Consider the following 18,892-nt stretch of genomic DNA (forward strand, 5'->3'; position numbering starts at 1 on the left):
CGGCCAACCAACCAAGATGGCCGCCATGGCTAAACATAGAACTATCTATCTGCCCTGAAATTTTCAGATGAATCGGACGACTGGTTGTTGGGTTGCTGCCCCTGAATTGGCAATTTTAAGGAAATTTTGCCGTTATATGGTTATTATCTTGAATATTATTATAGATAGAGATAAACTGTAAACAGCAAAAATGTTCAGCAAAGTAAGATTAACAAATAAGTCAAACATGACCGAAATTGTCAGTTGACCCCTTTAGGAGTTATTGCCCTTTATAGTCAATTTTGAACCATTTTTCGTAAATCTTAGTAATCTTTTACAAAAATTTTCTCCTCTTAAACTACTAGGCCAAATTAATACAAACTTGTCCACAATAATCATTGGGGTATCTAGTTTAAAAAATGTGTCCGATGACCTGGCCAATCAACCAAGATGGCCGCCATGGCTAAAAATAGAACATAGGGGTAAAATGCAGTTTTTGGCTTATAACTCAAAAACCAAAGCATTTAGAACAAATCTAATGAGGTTAAATCGTTCATCAGGTCAAAATCTATCTGCCCTGAAATTTTCAGATGAATGGGACAACCTGTTGTTGGGTTGCTGCCCCAGAATTGGTAATTTTATGGAAATTTTACTGTTTTTGGTTATTATCTTGAATATTATTATAGATAGAAATAAACTGTAAACAGCAAAAATGTTCAGCAAAGTAAGATTTACAAATAAGTCAACATGAACGAAATGGTCAGTTGACCCCTTTAGGAGTTATTGCCCTTTATAGTCAATTTTAACCATTTTTCTTAAATCTTAGTAATCTTTTACAAAAATCTTCTCCTCTGAAACTACTGGGCCAAATTTATCCAAACTTGTCCACAATCACCATTGGGGTATCTAGTTTAAAAAATATGTCCAATGACCCGGCCATTATACTAAGATGGCCGCCACAGCTAAAAATAGAACATAGGGGTAAAATGCAGTTTTTGGCTTATAACTCAAAAACTAAAGCATTTAGAACAAATCTAAAGATGGTAAAATTGTTTATTACGTCAAGATCTATCTGGCCAATAATTTTCAGATGAATCGGACAACCCCTTGTTGGGTTGCTGCCCCTAAATTGGTAATTTTAAGGAAATTTTGCTGTTTTTGGTTATTATCTTGAATACTATTATAGATAGAGATAACCTGTAAAAGCAATAATGTTCAGTAAAGTAAGATTTACAAATAAGTCAACATGACTGAAATGGTCAATTAACCCCCTAAGGAGTTAATGTCCTTTATAGTCAATTTTTAACAATTTTCATTGGGCCAAGTTCATTATAGATAGAGATAATTGTAAGCAGCAAGAATGTTCAGTAAAGTAAGATGTACAAACACATCACCATCACCAAAACACAATTTGTCATGAATCCATCTGTTTCTTTTGTTTGATATTCACATATACCAAGGTGAGTGACACAGGCTCTTTAGAGCCTCTAGTTTGTAACTTGTACAAAAATCTTCTCCTCTGAAACTACTGGGCCAAATTTAAACTAACTTGGCCACAATCATTATTGTGGTATATAGTTTGAAAAATGAGTCCAATGACCCCACCTACCAAAGAAAATGGCGGACATGGCTAAAATTAGAACATAGTGGTAAAATGCAGTTTTTGCTTTATATCTTTAAAACTAAGACATTTAGGGCATATCTTTCAAGATTTAAATGTCCATCAGAATAAGATCTACCCCCTTGCAAATTTTCAGATGAATCCTACAACCCGTTGTTGGTATGCTGCCCTAAAATTGGTAATTTTAAGGAAATTTTGCAGTTTTTGGTTATTATCTTGAATACTACATTTGTATTATAGATAGAGATAAACTGTAAACAGCAATAATGTTCAGCAAAGTAAGATCTACAAATAAGTCAACATGACCAAAATTGTCAGAGAACCCCTTAAGGAGTTATTGTCCTTAATAGTCAATATTGAACAACTTTTCGTCATTTTTGTAATTTGTACAAAAATCTTCTTTTCTAAAACTATGGGCCAAATTTAACCAAACTTGGCCACAATTATTACTAGGGTATCTATTTTTAAAAAGTGTCTAATGACCCCGCCTACCAACCAAGATGGCCGACATCAGTAAATACAGTAACAGGTGAGTGACACAGGCTCTTGAGAGCCTCTAATTTGAAATCTACAAGGGTATCTTTTACGTGCAAGCCATATGGCTCTCTCTTCGCATTGGTCAGCCATTTATCCTCCCATTCCGACGGACTATCATTGTTTCTCAAGACCATACTCTCAAATGATGTCAAGGGAGAGCTGAAAGAGTAGTCCCTGAAATGTTCTCCCCTGAACGAGGATGGAACCAGGAACCTTTACGTTAGTAACTTAGTTGTCAGATGCACTAACTTCTACACCACAGCTCTCCATCTATCCGTGGGAATATAAGTCATAGTTCATGAGATTTTGTTCATAGATGCGTCTCGAAAAACCAAGAAGTCCTGATAAAAATAAGGTTATCTTGACCTACATTTCATATATGAGTGACTGATTAAAATTTGTTTTAGAGTCCTATCTGAGAAATAATATTCAATCAGTAGATGTATCTGTAAAAGAGGGACGAAAGATACCAAAGGGACAGTCAAACTCATAAATCTAAAACAAACTGACAACGCCATGGCTAAAAATGAAAAAGACAAACAGAAAAACAGTTGTACACATGACACAACATAGAAAACTAAAGAATAAACAACACGAACCCAACCAAAAACAAGTGGTGATCTCAGGTGCTCCGGAAGGGTAAGCAGATCCTGCTCCACATGTGGCACCCGTCGTGTTGCTTATGTGATTACAAATCCGGTAAATAGTCTAATTCGGTAGGTCACGTTCATGAAAGAGAAGGGGATTGTAGTTATGACGTAAGGAACATATCCGATATGTGAAACGGTTATTCCATAACGGTCAACCAACTCGTGATGGCGTCCGTAAAATTTACGAAGGGATGATTTCAACTTCACCATTTGGAACTCTTGGTTTAATAGCTTCCTTGTGAGCAGTAACCCTCTATCAAGAAAATCATGATAGGAAATGCAAGCACGGGAATAATGTATCAATTGGGAGATATATACCCCGTATGCAGGTGCTGCTGGAATGTTGCTACTTAGAAATGGAAAGTTCACAATTGGAAAGCTGAAATCATCTTTTTTGTCGTAAAGTTTTGTTTTCAACCGACCCTCATTGTCAATTTCTAGATGTAAGTCAAGATATGAAGCCGACTTAACTGTATCTGTAGTATCCTTTATCTCCAATTCGATGGGATAGATGCGTTCCACATAGTCACCAAATTTTGAATTGTTTAGTGAAAGAACGTCATCTATATAGCGGAAAGTAGAGTTAAAGGATAGTGCTATCTTCTGATCTTTCTTCCTAAGAAGTTCCTGCATGAAGTCAGCCTCATAATAATAAAGAAACAAGTCGGCAAGTAGAGTGGCACAGTTTGTTCCCATTGGGATGCCAACAGTCTGTTGAAAAACATGTCCTTCGAACGTTACAAATATGTTGTCAATCAAGAAATCAAGCATCTTGATAATATCGGTTTCAGAGATTTTTTTGTTAGAATCAGAGTGATTCTTTACAAAGTATGATTTATCCCTCCCTAAGACAAGATACTTGTATCTACGTTGGCCATTCTTTTTAATGAAGCAAAGTAATACCAACTCTTTCAATTTGTCTTTTAGTTTGGAATGTGGAATACTTGTGTAAAGAGTAGAAAAGTCAAATGTTTTAATACTGTTACAAGATGAAAGAGAGTTAGATTGTATGTACTCTAAAAGATCTTTGGAATTTTTAAGTATCCACATCTGATTCACGCCACCTCTAGAATAGGCAGTTTCACAATAACTTTGAAGCCCGTCTTTGATTGCTGATAAAATAGATGTTAATAATTTAGAAAGAGGTTTCGTGGAGCACTTGGAAGACCCAGCAATATACCGTTGTTTGTAAGGACACTTATGTAGTTTAGGTATCCAATACAGTGATGATAGATCCAGTTCTTCATCTTTGGTTGAAATACCAAAGGAACAAAGAACAGACCTATGATTATCCAGGATTTCCTCTTTGGTAAGTGTCGTGAGGGTATATGTTGAGTTTCCAAGTGAATTGTCTATACCTAATTCGTTTATCAAGCAATTAATGTAGTGACTTTTACAGACAAAAACGATGTTATTTGGGGCTTTGTCTGCGGGGACAACAACATATTTATCATGGTGGTCGGATAAGTGTTTAGCAACATTTGGGTCTTTAAAGATTGACGTAGCATGGGCATTGATGGACCCATTCAGTTTCTTGATTCTGATTTGTATTAACGACCTCACTGTCTTAATCCATTCGGATAGAGTGTCTACGTCTTCCTTTTCACGTTTAGCCCATTGCCTGGCATAATCCTCGACTGAGTCCATCAAAATTTTAAAGTTGTATTTCCAATTGATGGATTTAGGCTCACGATATTTCGGACCTTTCGATAACACATTTCGTAGAGAAGTGTTATTAACAATGTTAATGTCACCGGTAATAACGTGGCCAGCAGGATTATATATGAATTGGGAACTAGCACAAGTGCAATCAGGAGGTTTAGACTTGAAGTCGTCAATATCGAGATTCTGCAAAACGCGTTTGTAATTGAAAATTTTAGTTGCAATAGGTTTGGTATAGGTATAAGAAATTATTGGTACAGACTGGTCTTTGAAATAAGGAGGTATTTTCGATTGAACTAATTTATGATGAAGGATATTGCCTAGGTTGACGCCATCGAGACCTTTGTTGGCAAAGGAAAGATTTAGAAAAGATCTTTTCTCTTTTTCATCTTTTCCAATGCGAACTGGCTTGAAAAGTCTGTGACTTGCAATATCGGAAATTATAGCTTGAAGTTTGTATTGGTTTGCATGAGGGTTTGTAATAGTGGATTCCAAACATAAATTGAACAGAGAATGAAGTTTTGAAAGGAGTAATGAATAAAGGTTTGTGCGAATGTGATGAATACCTAACGACTTTAGTATGAATGACAGCAAGTCATTAATAGAGACATCATGCAGAGAAGGTGATGTATAATGACGATGACCATGACTGCGTCTACGTCGAGGAGTCGAGTTGAAAATATTCATCACATTCACTGAGTTACACGAAGGACTAGATAGAATACCTATACCATCAATTTTGTCATTGCAGCCATACGGTGTTGCAGTTCCCAATTGTCTAATCCAGTAGTCTTCTTTTTGTCTACGGAGAGTCGTTGAAAAATTAGGATTGTTATAGCTAGGGTACATCTTTTCGATAATGCGAACTGTCATAGAAACGATGGAATGATCGGGCTGATTGAAATTCTGGTATAGAATGTCGTTAGCATTGAGGTTAATGTCTGATCTATGACCGCACATACGTTTGTTTAGCCTTCCTTTCGTTTCACCGACGTATACCAATCCGCAAAGGTTGCACTCTAATCCGTAGACGACATTTATCGATTTACAATTCAGATCATCGTAACTTCTGGTAAAATATGACTTCTTGGTCAAATTGCTAGTGAATTCAGCATCTGTAATTAAAATAGCACATGTTTTGCAGCCTTTGGTCTCACATTTTGAAATGCGACAGTGTTGTACTGTGTCATCAAAAACCAAAATGTCTTTAAGGAGAACTGAACATAGCTGTATATGTGTAATATTGCTATTGTCACTAGGACGATGATCTGAATGAGTCGTGTTTGAGATATTGGTCATATCTGGTGATTAGGGGACACCTGCCATATCAGACGACACCGTGTCCATGGTGTCGTCTGTTTCGGACCTTTTTATACTGGGCGACGTCCGAGCCAGTTTCCTGTTTGATCTTCGTAAGTTCATGCAATTGTAGTTTTGCTACTGGGCGGATGATGTCCTCGGGGACAAAATGTCTACCAGCAGAGACATCAACCCAGTGGTAATAAAAGAGGGACGAAAGATACCAAAGGGACAGTCAAACTCATAAATCTAAAACAAACTGACAACGCCATGGCTAAAAATGAAAAAGACAAACAGAAAAACAGTAGTACACAAAAACTAGTGGTGATCTCAGGTGCTCTGGAAGGGTAAACAGATCCTGTTCCACATGTGGCACCCGTCGTGTTGCTTATGTGATTACAAATCCGGTAAATAGTCCAATTCGGTAGGTCACGTTCATGAAAGGGAAGGGGATTGTAGTTATGACGTAAGGAACATATCCGATATCATTTGTGAAACGGTTATTCCATAACGGTCAACCAACTCGTGATGGCGTCCGTAAAATTTACGAAGGGATGATTTCAACTTCACCATTTGGAACTCTTGGTTTAATAGCTTCCTTGTGAGCAGTAACCCTCTATCAAGAAAATCGTGATAGGAAATGCAAGCACAGGAATACCGTATCAATTGGGAGATATATACCCCGTATGCAGGTGCTGCTGGAATGTTGCTACTTAGAAATGGAAAGTTCACAATTGGAAAGCTGAAATCATCTCTTTTGTCGTAAAGTTTTGTTTTCAATAGACCCTCATTGTCAATTTTCTAGATGTAAGTCAAGATATGAAGCCGACTTAACTGTATCTGTAGTATCCTTTATCTCCAATTCGATGGGATAGATGCGTTCCACATAGTCACCAAATTTTGAATTGTTTAGTGAAAGAACGTCATCTATATAGCGGAAAGTAGAGTTAAAGGATATTGCTAACTTCTTATCTTTCTTCCTAAGAAGTTCCCGCATAAAGTCAGCCTCATAATAATAAAGCAACAAGTCAGCAAGTAGAGGGGCACAGTTTGTTCCCATTGGGATGCCGACCGTCTGTTGAAAAACATGTCCTCCGAACGTTACAAATATGTTGTCAATCAAGAAATCAAGCATCTTGATAATATCGGTTTCAGAGAATTTTGATTATTTTATTCAAACAAAGGCTTATTGACCATTTTCTTCAAGAAAGAAATATGTTTTTCGATTCATCATCAAAATGTACTATCTATAAACACCTTGTGGATAATGTTCAATTGCAGTTTTATTTGACAAAAAATTTAAGTCCACAATGTATTAGATTTTTAACTAAGTATAGACTGTGTTCTCACAAATTGAATATTGAATATGGTAGGTTCATTAAAAAAGCAAAAAATGAAAGATTATGTATCTTATGTAACCAGGGTGACATCGAGGATGAGTTTCATTTTATTTTAAAATGTCCAAAATATGAAAATATTAGAAAAATGTATATAAAAAGGTATTATTATACAAATGCATCTGTTTTTAAATTAGTTCAATTATTGTCAACAAAGAATGTTTCGGAATTATATAATTTAGGAAAATATCTGAAATACGCCACAGATATAAAATTTTCATGACAATCTTCTGAATGATTTATACTATGTAGTCTTGCCTCCTATTGTATTTAAAATGTTCTGTTATGATATACATGTACATATTTATGATATACCTATAAGCTGTATTGCTTTTGGTTTGAAATAAACTATTAAACTATTAAACTATATAGCGGAAAGTAGAGTTAAAGGATATTGCTAACTTCTTATCTTTCTTCCTAAGAAGTTCCCGCATGAAGTCAGCCTCATAATAATAAAGCAACAAGTCAGCAAGTAGAGGGGCACAGTTTGTTCCCATTGGGATGCCGACCGTCTGTTGAAAAACATGTCTTCCGAACGTTACAAATATGTTGTCAATCAAGAAATCAAGCATCTTGATAATATCGGTTTCAGAGAATTTTTTGTTAGAATCAGAGTGATTCTTTACAAAGTATGATTTATCCCTCCCTAAGACAAGATACTTGTATCTACGTTGGCCATTCTTTTTAATGAAGCAAAGTAATACCAACTATTTCAATTTGTCTTTTAGTTTGGAATGTGGAATACTTGTGTAAAGAGTAGAAAAGTCAAATGTTTTAATACTGTTACAAGATGAAAGAGAGTTAGATTGTATGTACTCTAAAAGATCTTTGGAATTTTTAAGTATCCACATCTGATTCACGCCACCTCTAGAATAGGCAGTTTCACAATAACTTTGAAGTCCGTCTTTGATTGCTGATAAAATAGATGTTAATAATTTAGAAAGAGGTTTCGTGGAGCACTTGGAAGACCCAGCAATATACCGTTGTTTGTAAGGACACTTATGTAGTTTAGGTATCCAATACAGTGATGGAAGATCCAGTTCTTCATCTTTGGTTGAAATACCAAAGGAACAAAGAACAGACCTATGATTATCCAGGATTTCCTCTTTGGTAAGTGTCGTGAGGGTATATGTTGAGTTTCCAAGTGAATTGTCTATACCTAATTCGTTTATCAAGCAATTAATGTAGTGACTTTTACAGACAAAAACGATGTTATTTGGGGCTTTGTCTGCGGGGACAACAACATATTTATCATGGAGGTCGGATAAGTGTTTAGAAACATTTGGGTCTTCAAAGATTGACGTAGAATGGGCATTCAGATGGACCCATTCAGTTTCTTGATTCTGATTTGTATTAACGACCTCACTGCCTTAATCCATTCGGATAGAGTGTCTACGTCTTCCTTTTCACGTTTAGCCCATTGCCTGGCATAATCCTCGACTGTAATAGTAAGAATCGAGGGTTCTAAAGATATGTCATCTTGACATAAAATTCATTGATGAATAAATGAGGTGAAAGGCTGCATTTAAGTCCATATCTGAGATGAGGAATACAAATATTTTTCAGTAGATGCAAGTTCATCATGCAACTTACTTTGATAGTCATGAGTTTCAAAATCAAGTCTTCAAAATGAATTCAATTAGATGATATTCCATTTCATCAACTGCACTTAAAAGATATTCATTAACTGCACAATTAAGATATATTTTATAGCATTATCATAACTAATTGGATTGGACCAGTTCTGGCAATTGAGGATAAAAGTGAACTCAACATACAGATTGGTTATATATAATATTTTGCACTTTTTTAACTCCAAAAACCTCCATATTTCCAGCCCAAAAATTTGATGAATGACCAATTAACTCTCTTGTTTTGACTTTTAATAATTAAGTTTGGATAAATGTTTTACATTGTTATATATCAAATATGAGAATTTGATTAAAACTGGTGAACATGAATTTGACAGCTAGTGTCCCTTTAAGTTTGCCTCAACCAAATATTATGAAGCCTATGCACAATGCTACCACAAAACACAGATCAATTTGGAATTTTGTTGGTGTCACTTTAACTGTTCTTCAATTATGCCCCTTTATAAATGAAAAAAATTAAAATAATTTTAGTTATCATTCTCTAACTGAAGTTTGTCTCAACTAAATGTCATGAAACTTGTACACAATACTTATTATCACAAAATAGATTTAAGTAGTGTCACTCTAACTGCTTTAGAGTAATGTCCCTTTAAAATTAGAAAAATTACAAAATATTTAGTTTCTGTTCTCTAACTTAAGTTTAACTCAACCAAATGTTATGAAACTTATACTCAATAGTTTTTATCACAAATGACAGATTAGGTTTGAATTTTGGGTGTGTCACTCTAACCGTTCTAGAGTTATGCCACTTTAAAATTGGAAAAATTACAAAATATTCTGTTTGTTTTCTCTAACTTAAGGTTTATGTACCCTTCTGTAGCCATTTTTGTAGGAATTTTTCAAACCTCAATTGTATCAAAACTAAAGATGTAATAAATAATAGAGAAAGGCCATTTAGTACATGTTCCAAGGGGAAACTTGATGCAAAGCATTATTTTTTACTGTTTCATTGCATTTGATAGAAAAAGAGGACTTTGTGGCAAATAAATCAAGATTTTTATAGAAAATCCACAGCCTTTAATACAGAGATTTTTGTTATAAAATTTGAAACATAAATTACTCACTTGATTTTCTATGATGTGCTAGTGTTTATTTTTTACAAAAAGTTCTAAGTAACCTGTAAATTCCAAAACACCTCGTGCTGAGTCACAAAAGTCGAGCGCACCCTAAAAGGTGTACTTGATTTTGGCCATATTTATACTTGTCTTAACCAATAACTACATTTATAAACTTGTTTTAAGGAAATCAATGCTAGCACTGCATGCAATAATCCTATATCTATCAGTCATCAAATTGCCAAATATGAGAGTACAAGGATAAAGGCTGTGGATTTTCTATAAAAATCTTGATTTATTTGCCACAAAGTCCTCTTTTTCTATGAAATGCAATGGAACAGTAAAAAATAATGCTTTGCATCAAGTTTCCCCTTGGAATATGTACAAAATGGCCTATCTCTATTATTCATAATATCTGTAGTTTTGATACAATTGAAGTTTGAAAAGTTCGTCCAAAAATGGCTATAGAAGGGTACATAAACCTTAAGTTTGACACAACCAAATGTTATGAAACTTATACACAATAGTAATAATAACAAATTACAGATCAAGTTTGAATTTTTGTGGGGTCACTTTAACCATTCATGAGTTATGCCCCTTTATAAATGGAAAACAATGGAAAATTTTTAATTTATCTTCTCTAACTTAAGTTCAGGCTCATCCAAATTTTATGAAACTTATATTCAACGCTTTTTCCACAAAATCAGTTGTGGCACCGTGTCGCTATATTTATTTCCAGTGATGCTATAATAGTTTCTGCGACACTATAATTATTTTGAGGATGCTATTTTGCTTGTCTCTATCGTAAAACCATGTCCGAAATTTTGAACTTTCATCTAATTACCGCTTATTATATATCACCTGTTATTGTAATCCCTTCAAGTGGGACAATAGAGTCAGTTTAGAGCGATTAGATAGGTGTTGATTGCCCTTTGGGTGATAACTGTTTGGATATGAATACCCCAAGCTGACACTTGTGACATGACTTATATACCACATGGTCCAATCTCAAATTTCGACATGCAGAAAATGTAATCAGAAAATCATAAAACAATTCGAAATCTACGTTTGCATAATGAAAAATATCAAAGATACAAACAATTTATCTCTTTAAAAAAGAGGTTTGGTCGTATATTTTGACTACTATCAACTACTTGTCAATTGAGAGCGTAAATAAAACATTTTGTTTTTTGAGCTAAATAAATTTGATTCTTCCTTAGAAAGTTATCATAATTGTCTTTAGCTAATGTTTCAAAAGCGTCATATGCATTCCCAATCTAATTCTCTTGTCAAACATCATGAACATTGTTTATTTTCGTAAATTTTCCTTCTGCTGACATTGAAACATTTATGTAAACTACAGATTTGAACAAGGCCAGATACGACAAAAATCCGCATTTTTACAATAATAACTACAGATGCACAAATGACACAGTAGACACAAAAAAATATCAAAAGAGAAATCTAAGCATTCCAAACGTATTAACTGACTAATTGTTAGTTCTTACTAAATGTATTATTTTTTATATATATATATATATATACTGATAAAAGTAGCTTAACTTTTGTTAAAAATATATATCTTTTAAAGAAACAACTGGGACTAATTCATTTTAGTACCATGAAACAATGAATTTCATAGACATGACGAAGAAAATTTGTTATTGCTATATGATTATGATACTTTCTCTTCCCATTTTATATAAGATTCATTCATTCTTTAGTTGTGTTAACTAAGGTAGGGTAACTGGAAACACAAATATATTTATATTTGGCCCAAGAGGAAAAAAATAATTCTGTAACTATAAATGAATATAGAAAACATAAATTGAAACAACTGCTATCATGGGTATAGTTACATTGTATTCTCAGTTATGAATTGAACAATATAAACATACAACATAAAGGATATAGAGCATCGCTGCGACACGTCAAATGACATTGAAAAAAATAGTTTTACGCCAAATGTGCTGCTATCAAAATTTTCTGGGGAGAACACTTAAATACAGATCAAGTTGAATTTTGGTGTTGTCGCTTTAATCATTATAGAGTTATGCCCCTTTATAACTCTAACATATGCAAAATTTTTAGTTTCTGTTCTTTAACTTAAGTTTGTCCCAACCAAACATTATGAGACCTATTACACAATACTTATCACCAAAAAACTGAGATCAAGTACAAATTTGGGTAGCATTATTTATGTCCCTTTATAATGTTGTATGCATGTGGGGGCATCATCTGTGTCCATGGGGACACATTCTCCATTTATTTGGTTATTATTTTGAATATTATTAATTATAAAGATAAACTGTTAGCAGCCAACATGTTCAGCAAAGTAAGATCTACAAATAATTTAATATGACAAAAATAGTCAATTATAGTCCCCTTCAGGAGTTATTGCCCTTTAAATACAAATGTTCACAATTTGTTCATTCTGTATGCTTAATACTCTAAAAAATCTTCTCATTTGAAACTGCTGAATTAATTTCAGCCAAACTTGGGCTGAATGAGTTTTAAAGTATCTTGTATAAATTTTGTATCTTATTTCTTGTACGTTCTTGAAACATAGCCACTATGACTAAAATGGAACATATGGGGTAAAATGCATTTGTTTTGCTTTTGAAGAAAATATGACAGATTCAAAGAACATTTAAATGGAATTTTTAAGCTGTTCAGTAATATATATTGAAAAAGAATAATCATTGATGAAAGATTTAAGCAAAAAAACACAGGTGAACGATTCAGGCTCTTGAGAGCCTCTTGTTAGGTATTGCCCCTGAATTGATAATTTTGCAGTTTTGGTAATTATCTTAGAAAAATTTTAAAAGGTTCTAGTGAATAAACTTCACAGAGAACAATAGCTATTGTATTTATTATACGACCGCAAAATTTGAAATATTTATCGTCGTATATTGCTATCACGTTGGCGTCGTCGTCTGCGTCGTCGTCGTCGTCCGAATACTTTTAGTTTTCGCACTCTAACTTTAGTAAAAGTGAATGGAAATCTATGAAATTTTAACACAAGGTTTATGACCACAAAAGGAAGGTTGGTATTGATTTTGGGAGTTTTGGTCCCAACATTTTAGGAATTAGGGGCCAAAAAGGGCCCAAATAAGCATTTTCTTGGTTTTCGCACTATAACTTTAGTTTAAGTTAATAGAAATCTATGAAATTTTGACACAAGGTTTATGACCACAAAAGAACGGTTGGGATTGATTTTGGGAGTTTTGGTTTCAACAGTTTAGGAATTAGGGGCCAAAAAAGGGCCCAAATAAGCATTATTCTTGGTTTTCGCACAATAACTTTAGTTTAAGTAAATAGAAATCAATGAAATTTAAACACAATGTTAATGACTACAAAAGGAAGGTTGGTATTGATTTTGGGAGTTTAGGTCCCAACAGTTTAGGAATTAGGGGCCAAAAAGGGACCCAAATAAGCATTTTTCTTGGTTTTCGCACCATAACGTTAGTATAAGTAAATAGAAATCTATGAAATTTAAACACAAGGTTTATGACCATAAAAGGAAGGTTGGTATTGATTTTGGGAGTTTTGGTCCCAAAAGAATAAGGGGCCCAAAGGGTCCAAAATTAAACTTTGTTTGATTTCATCAAAATTGAATAATTGGGGTTCTTTGATATGCCGAATCTAACTGTCATGACTGTGTATGTAGATTCTTAACTTTTGGTCCCGTTTTCTAATTGGTCTACATTATGGTCCAAAGGGTCCAAAATTAAACTTAGTTTGATTTTGACAAAAAATGAATCAGTTAGGTTCTTTGATATGCTGAATCTAAAAATGTACTTAGATTCTTGATTATTGGCCCAGTTTTCAAGTTGGTCCAAATCGGGGTCCAAAATTAAACTTTGTTTGATTTCATCAAAAATTGAATAAATGGGGTTCTTTGATATACCAAATCTAACTGTGTATGTAGATTCTTCATTTTTGGTCCTGTTTTCAAATTGGTCTACACTAAAGTCCAAAGGGTCCAAAATTAAACTTAGTCTGATTTTAACAAAAATTGAAATCTTGGGGTTCTTTGATATGCTGAATCCAAAAATGTACTTAGATTTTTTATTATGGGCCCAGTTTTCAAGTTGGTCCAAATCAGGATCTAAAATTATTATATTAAGTATTGTGCAATAGCAAGTCTTTTCAATTGCACAGTATTGCGCAATGGCAAGAAATATCTAATTGCACAATATTGTGAAATAGCAAATTTTTTTTTAATTAGAGTTATCTTTCTTTGTCCAGAATAGTAAGCAAGAAATATCTAATTGCAAAATATTGTGCAATAGCAAGATTTTTTTTTAATTGGAGTTATCTTTCTTTGTCCAGAATCAACTTAAATCTTTGTTATATACAATATACAATGTATATTCACTTTTTACTACCAACTGATAAATTAAAATAATCTTTACCATTCAGTGATAACAAGCAGTTTTTTTACATCTTAATATTTTATGATGTATTTAAATGAGTAGTTATTGTTGCAAACTCCATTAGAAATTTTAATTGAGATTAGTTTTGGAATAAGGGAAAGGGGGATGTGATTAAAAAAATTGGGTTCAATTTTTCTCATTTGAAATTTCATAAATAAAAAAGAAAATTTCTTCAAACATTTTTTTGAGAGGATTAATATTCAACAGCATAGTGAATTGCTCTAAGAGAAAACAAAAATTTTAAGTTCATTAGCACACATTCATTCTGTGTCAGAAACCTATGCTGTGTCAACTATTTAATCACAATCCAAATTTAGAGCTGAATCAAGCTTGAATGTTGTGTCCATACTTGCCCCAACCGTTCAGGGTTCAACCTCTGCGGTCGTATAAAGCTACGCCCTGCGGAGCATCTGGTTCAACTTACAAAAGATTAAATAGATTGACCGTGAGAAGATGACTCTGTGGAAATGTTTTATTTGTTCACAATGATTATAAATGCAGGTTTTTTTTGTTTCAGCTATTATCATCAAACAACTTGAAGACCAATATTGCACTGAAGGTGATTCAGTAACATTTACATGTGAGGTAAATCAAGTAAACATTGAAGGGAAATGGAGCAAAGATGGAAAGGAGCTTAAACCTTCTGAATCTATAAATATAACAGTCGATGGAAGAATTCATAAATTAGTACTTAAAAGTGTGACAGATGGTGACAGTGGTGACAGTGGAAACTACACATGTCAGATAAAGGATAAAAAGAGCTTTTTACATTTAACAGTCTCAGAAGGTAAATTTACATATATAACCATAATGGAAAATAATTAATTATATAAAAAACGTTATTTCAGAAATGATGTAAAGAGCCATTTGAGCTATTTTCAGCATAATAACAGGACTAATTGTATTCAAATTTTGACATGATTGAAACTAAATGTATATGTTAATGTCATTAAAATAGAAAAGCTCATCGATGATATTTTCTATTTAGTTGCATTACTATCAGCATGATTATTACATATAAGATTGACAACTATTTAAGACCATGTAGACCCTCCCCTTGAAACTCATGATCTAGGGACTTTCAATTTATTAACTATTTTCGATGTGAACATTCAAAAGAACAATATTTTCTATAAAATTATGCCTCGCCCACTAGTTTATTGGCTAGCAACTTTGAATTGATTACATACAATGTTTCTGTCCATGAGATTGTGTTTTTAGCTCACCTGGCCCAAAAGGCCAAGTGAGCTTTTCTCACCACTTGGCATCCGTCGTCCATCGTCGTTCACTTTTACAAAAATCTTCTCCTCTGAAACTACTAGGCCAAATTTAATCAAACTTGGTCACAATCATGAATTGGGTTATCCAGTTTAAAAAATGTGTTCGGTGACCCAGCCAACCAACCAAAATGGCCCCCATGGCTAAAAATAGAACATAGGGGTAAAATGCAGTTTTTGGCTTATAACTCTGAAACCGAAGCATTTAGAGCAAATCTGACAAGAGTTTAAATTGTTAAGTCAACATCTATCTGCCCTGAAAATTTTCAGACGAAATCGGACAACCGGTTGTTGGGTTGCTGCCCCTGAATTTGCAATTTTAAGGAAATTTTGCCGTTTTATGGTTATTATCTTGAATATTATTATAGATAGAGATAAGCTGTATAAACAGCAATAATGTTCAGCAAAGTAAGATCTACAAATAAGTCAACATGACCAAAATTGTCAGTTGACCCCTTAAGGAGTTATTGCCCTTTAGAGTAATTTTTTAACAATTTTTCATAAATTTTTGTTATCGTTTACAAAAATCTTCTCCTCTGTCTAGGCTCTGAAACTAGGAAGACAAATTTAACCAAACTTGTCCACAATCATCATTAGGGTATCTAGTTAAAAAAATGTGTCCGATGACCCGGCCAACCAACCAAGATGGCTGCCATGGCTAAAAATAGAACATAGGGGTAAAATGTAGGTTTTGGCTTATATCTCTGAAACCAAAGCATTTAGAGCAAATCTGACATGGGGTAAAATTGTTTATCAGGTAAAAATTTATCTGCCCTGAAATTTTCAGATGAATTGGACAACAATTGAATTGTTGTTGGGTTGCTGCTGCCGAATTGGTCAGTTCAAGGAAATTTTGCAGTTTTTGGTTATCAATGGTTATTATGTCACCCCTTTGAAAAAGGGGGGATATATTGTTATTCTACGAATATTCTTCTTCCACACTTTTTGTCCAGCCGATTTCTCGGAGATGCCTTGACATATATTTATAAAACTGCACCATAATGACAATCCCCATGTGCAAAGTTGCAGTAAGCATGGAATGGTTCAAGATGGCCGCCGTTTCCATGGAAACGGCAAAAATGTAAAAAACCGAAAAATGGTCCAAATTTAATGAAACTTTCAGAACTAATAACTCATCGTTAGAAGGCGTGACATCCATCTTAAGAACTTTTAAAATGGCTACCGTTGTCATGGAAACGGTCCAAACGTGAAAAAAACGAAAATAAATCCTTAATTAATTCATAGAAAATAAACCGCTACAGATACGGCAAAAAAAACCGAAGTAGAAAACAGCAGTATAAACTGTAGAATTCATTGCCGTTGGAATTTTTAAGATAGCTGCTGTTACCATGGAGATAACGCTAAAAGTGCACATTGGACCCATATGGTAAAAAACGTCAAAGTAACAGTTTCGTACAAATTTTAAGCTCATTCCCGTTTAAATGCTATTGTATTGTCATCTGTCTTCGAAATTTTCAAAATGGCCGCCGTTGCCATGGATACAGCCTTAAAAAAAAAAAAAAAAAAAAAAAAAAAAAAAAATCGAAAATTTGAGACAAAATTCTGTGATGAAGACTATGTGCAAAACATCTTCTAGAATATGCTAGAAGAAAACGAATATATAATTTAACGTGCTTCTTTCTATTCTATACAAAAATCGTGCTCTGAAGAGAAAATCGCCACTGAGAGAGAGAGAGAGAGAGAGAAACATGAAGAGTACACATAATTGACATTTCTGCACTTGCATTACACATCCGTTAATCGAACACCTGCAAAAATATACACATTAGCTGAAATCAATCGATAAGCGTGTAATAAAATTGTAAAAGATAAAATACTTGTATCGTGTGATACGCGAGATATTGAAGAATAAAATGAACAGTTAGTATGCTGCTCCGTCAATATATACACATGTTGTCTGTCCAAGGTCCCCTCTAAAAAGAATAGTAATGTACTAACTCCACGATAATATACTTCAGTATCACGTGACAGCACCTTTCTTCCTCAAGCGTGTGTCTAATTTAAGATTTTAAAGAGTTCCCCAACTATAAATAGACATCACTCTTAGTCTACCAGAAGAGAAAAAGGGGGGGGGGGTGTCAAAGGCATGTATACTAGACGTGCCATGTGACTTTGATACACTCAAACTGGTTGCTGCTACTGTGACAATGTCAAGAACGGGGTGACATCCTCCGCTATTGCTTGCAATGGCAAATCTAGTTATCTTAAATATTATTACAGATGGAGATAAACTGTAAGCAGAAATAATGTTCAGCAAAGTAAGATCTACAAATAAGTCAACATGATTAAAATGGTCAGTTGACCCCTTAAGGAGTAATTGCCCTTTATAGTCAATGTTTATCAATTTTTCCTAAATATTTGTAATCTTTTACAAAAACCATCTCCTCTAAAACTATTGAGACAAATTTATCCAAACTTGATCACAATCATCGTTAACTTATGGTATCTAGTTTAAAAATTGTGTCCTATGACCCTTCTTGTAAACCAAGATGGCCGACATGGCTAAAATGGCTCATAGGGTAAAATGTAGTTTTTAGGTCATATCTCTAAAATCAAAGCATTTAGAGCAAATCTGACAGGGTAAAAGTGTTAAACAGGTAAAAATCTATCTGCCCTGAAATTTTCTGATGAATAAACTGTAGACAGCAATAATGTTTAGCAAAGTACAATCTACAAATTATAAGTGGCTATGGCCAAAATTTTCAATTGACTCCTTAAAGAGTTATTGGCCTTAATAGTAAATTTTAACAATTTTTAGGTATTTTTTGGTAATCTTCTCTGCTAAAATTGCAGTAGAGAAATTCAATAAAAAATCCCAATCTACTAATGAAATGGCAAAAACAATAATTTGATAATTCTATAACATGGAAAATGATGTCACAACTATAATCCCTAACAAGGTTGAACATCAGAAATGTTTTTGTATTTTGGTTTCATTTTCAACAGATTCAAAAATTTAAATGATGTTTGAATTCCAACAATAATTTATACAGACTGCATCCTCTTTCACAGGTAATTTGCCTGCCTCATATTATTTCGAACTTTAATAGAATAACAGAAATTTTAAGAGCTAAATTAATCAACAACACAAGATCTAAAACTGTTCAATAAAGTAAGATCTACAAACACAATTTTGTCATGAATCCATCTGTGTTCTTTTAATATGCAAATAGACCAAGGTGAGCGACACAGGCTCTTTAGAGCCTCTAGTTGTCGAGCCTGCAACCTTTGTCACAGAAAGCTCGACATAAGGATAGTGATCCGATGGCGGAATAAACTTACTCCTTAAAAGCTGTATAATTA

The 18,892-nt window shown here is 33.8% G+C and overlaps 1 protein-coding gene across 1 annotated transcript in view; it reads left to right on the top strand.

The window, feature by feature from the left end:
• Positions 1-18,892, top strand: part of LOC143062698 (obscurin-like protein 1) — a 198,541-nt gene that overhangs the window by 64,901 nt on the left and 114,748 nt on the right. The window contains exon 15 of the mRNA XM_076234448.1: positions 14,809-15,078. Coding sequence (XP_076090563.1) covers positions 14,809-15,078 — 270 coding nt within the window. The remainder of the gene's footprint in view (positions 1-14,808; positions 15,079-18,892) is intronic.

Source organism: Mytilus galloprovincialis, chromosome 2, assembly GCF_965363235.1.
Source record: "Mytilus galloprovincialis chromosome 2, xbMytGall1.hap1.1, whole genome shotgun sequence".
NCBI classification, from domain to species: Eukaryota; Metazoa; Mollusca; class Bivalvia; order Mytilida; family Mytilidae; genus Mytilus; species Mytilus galloprovincialis.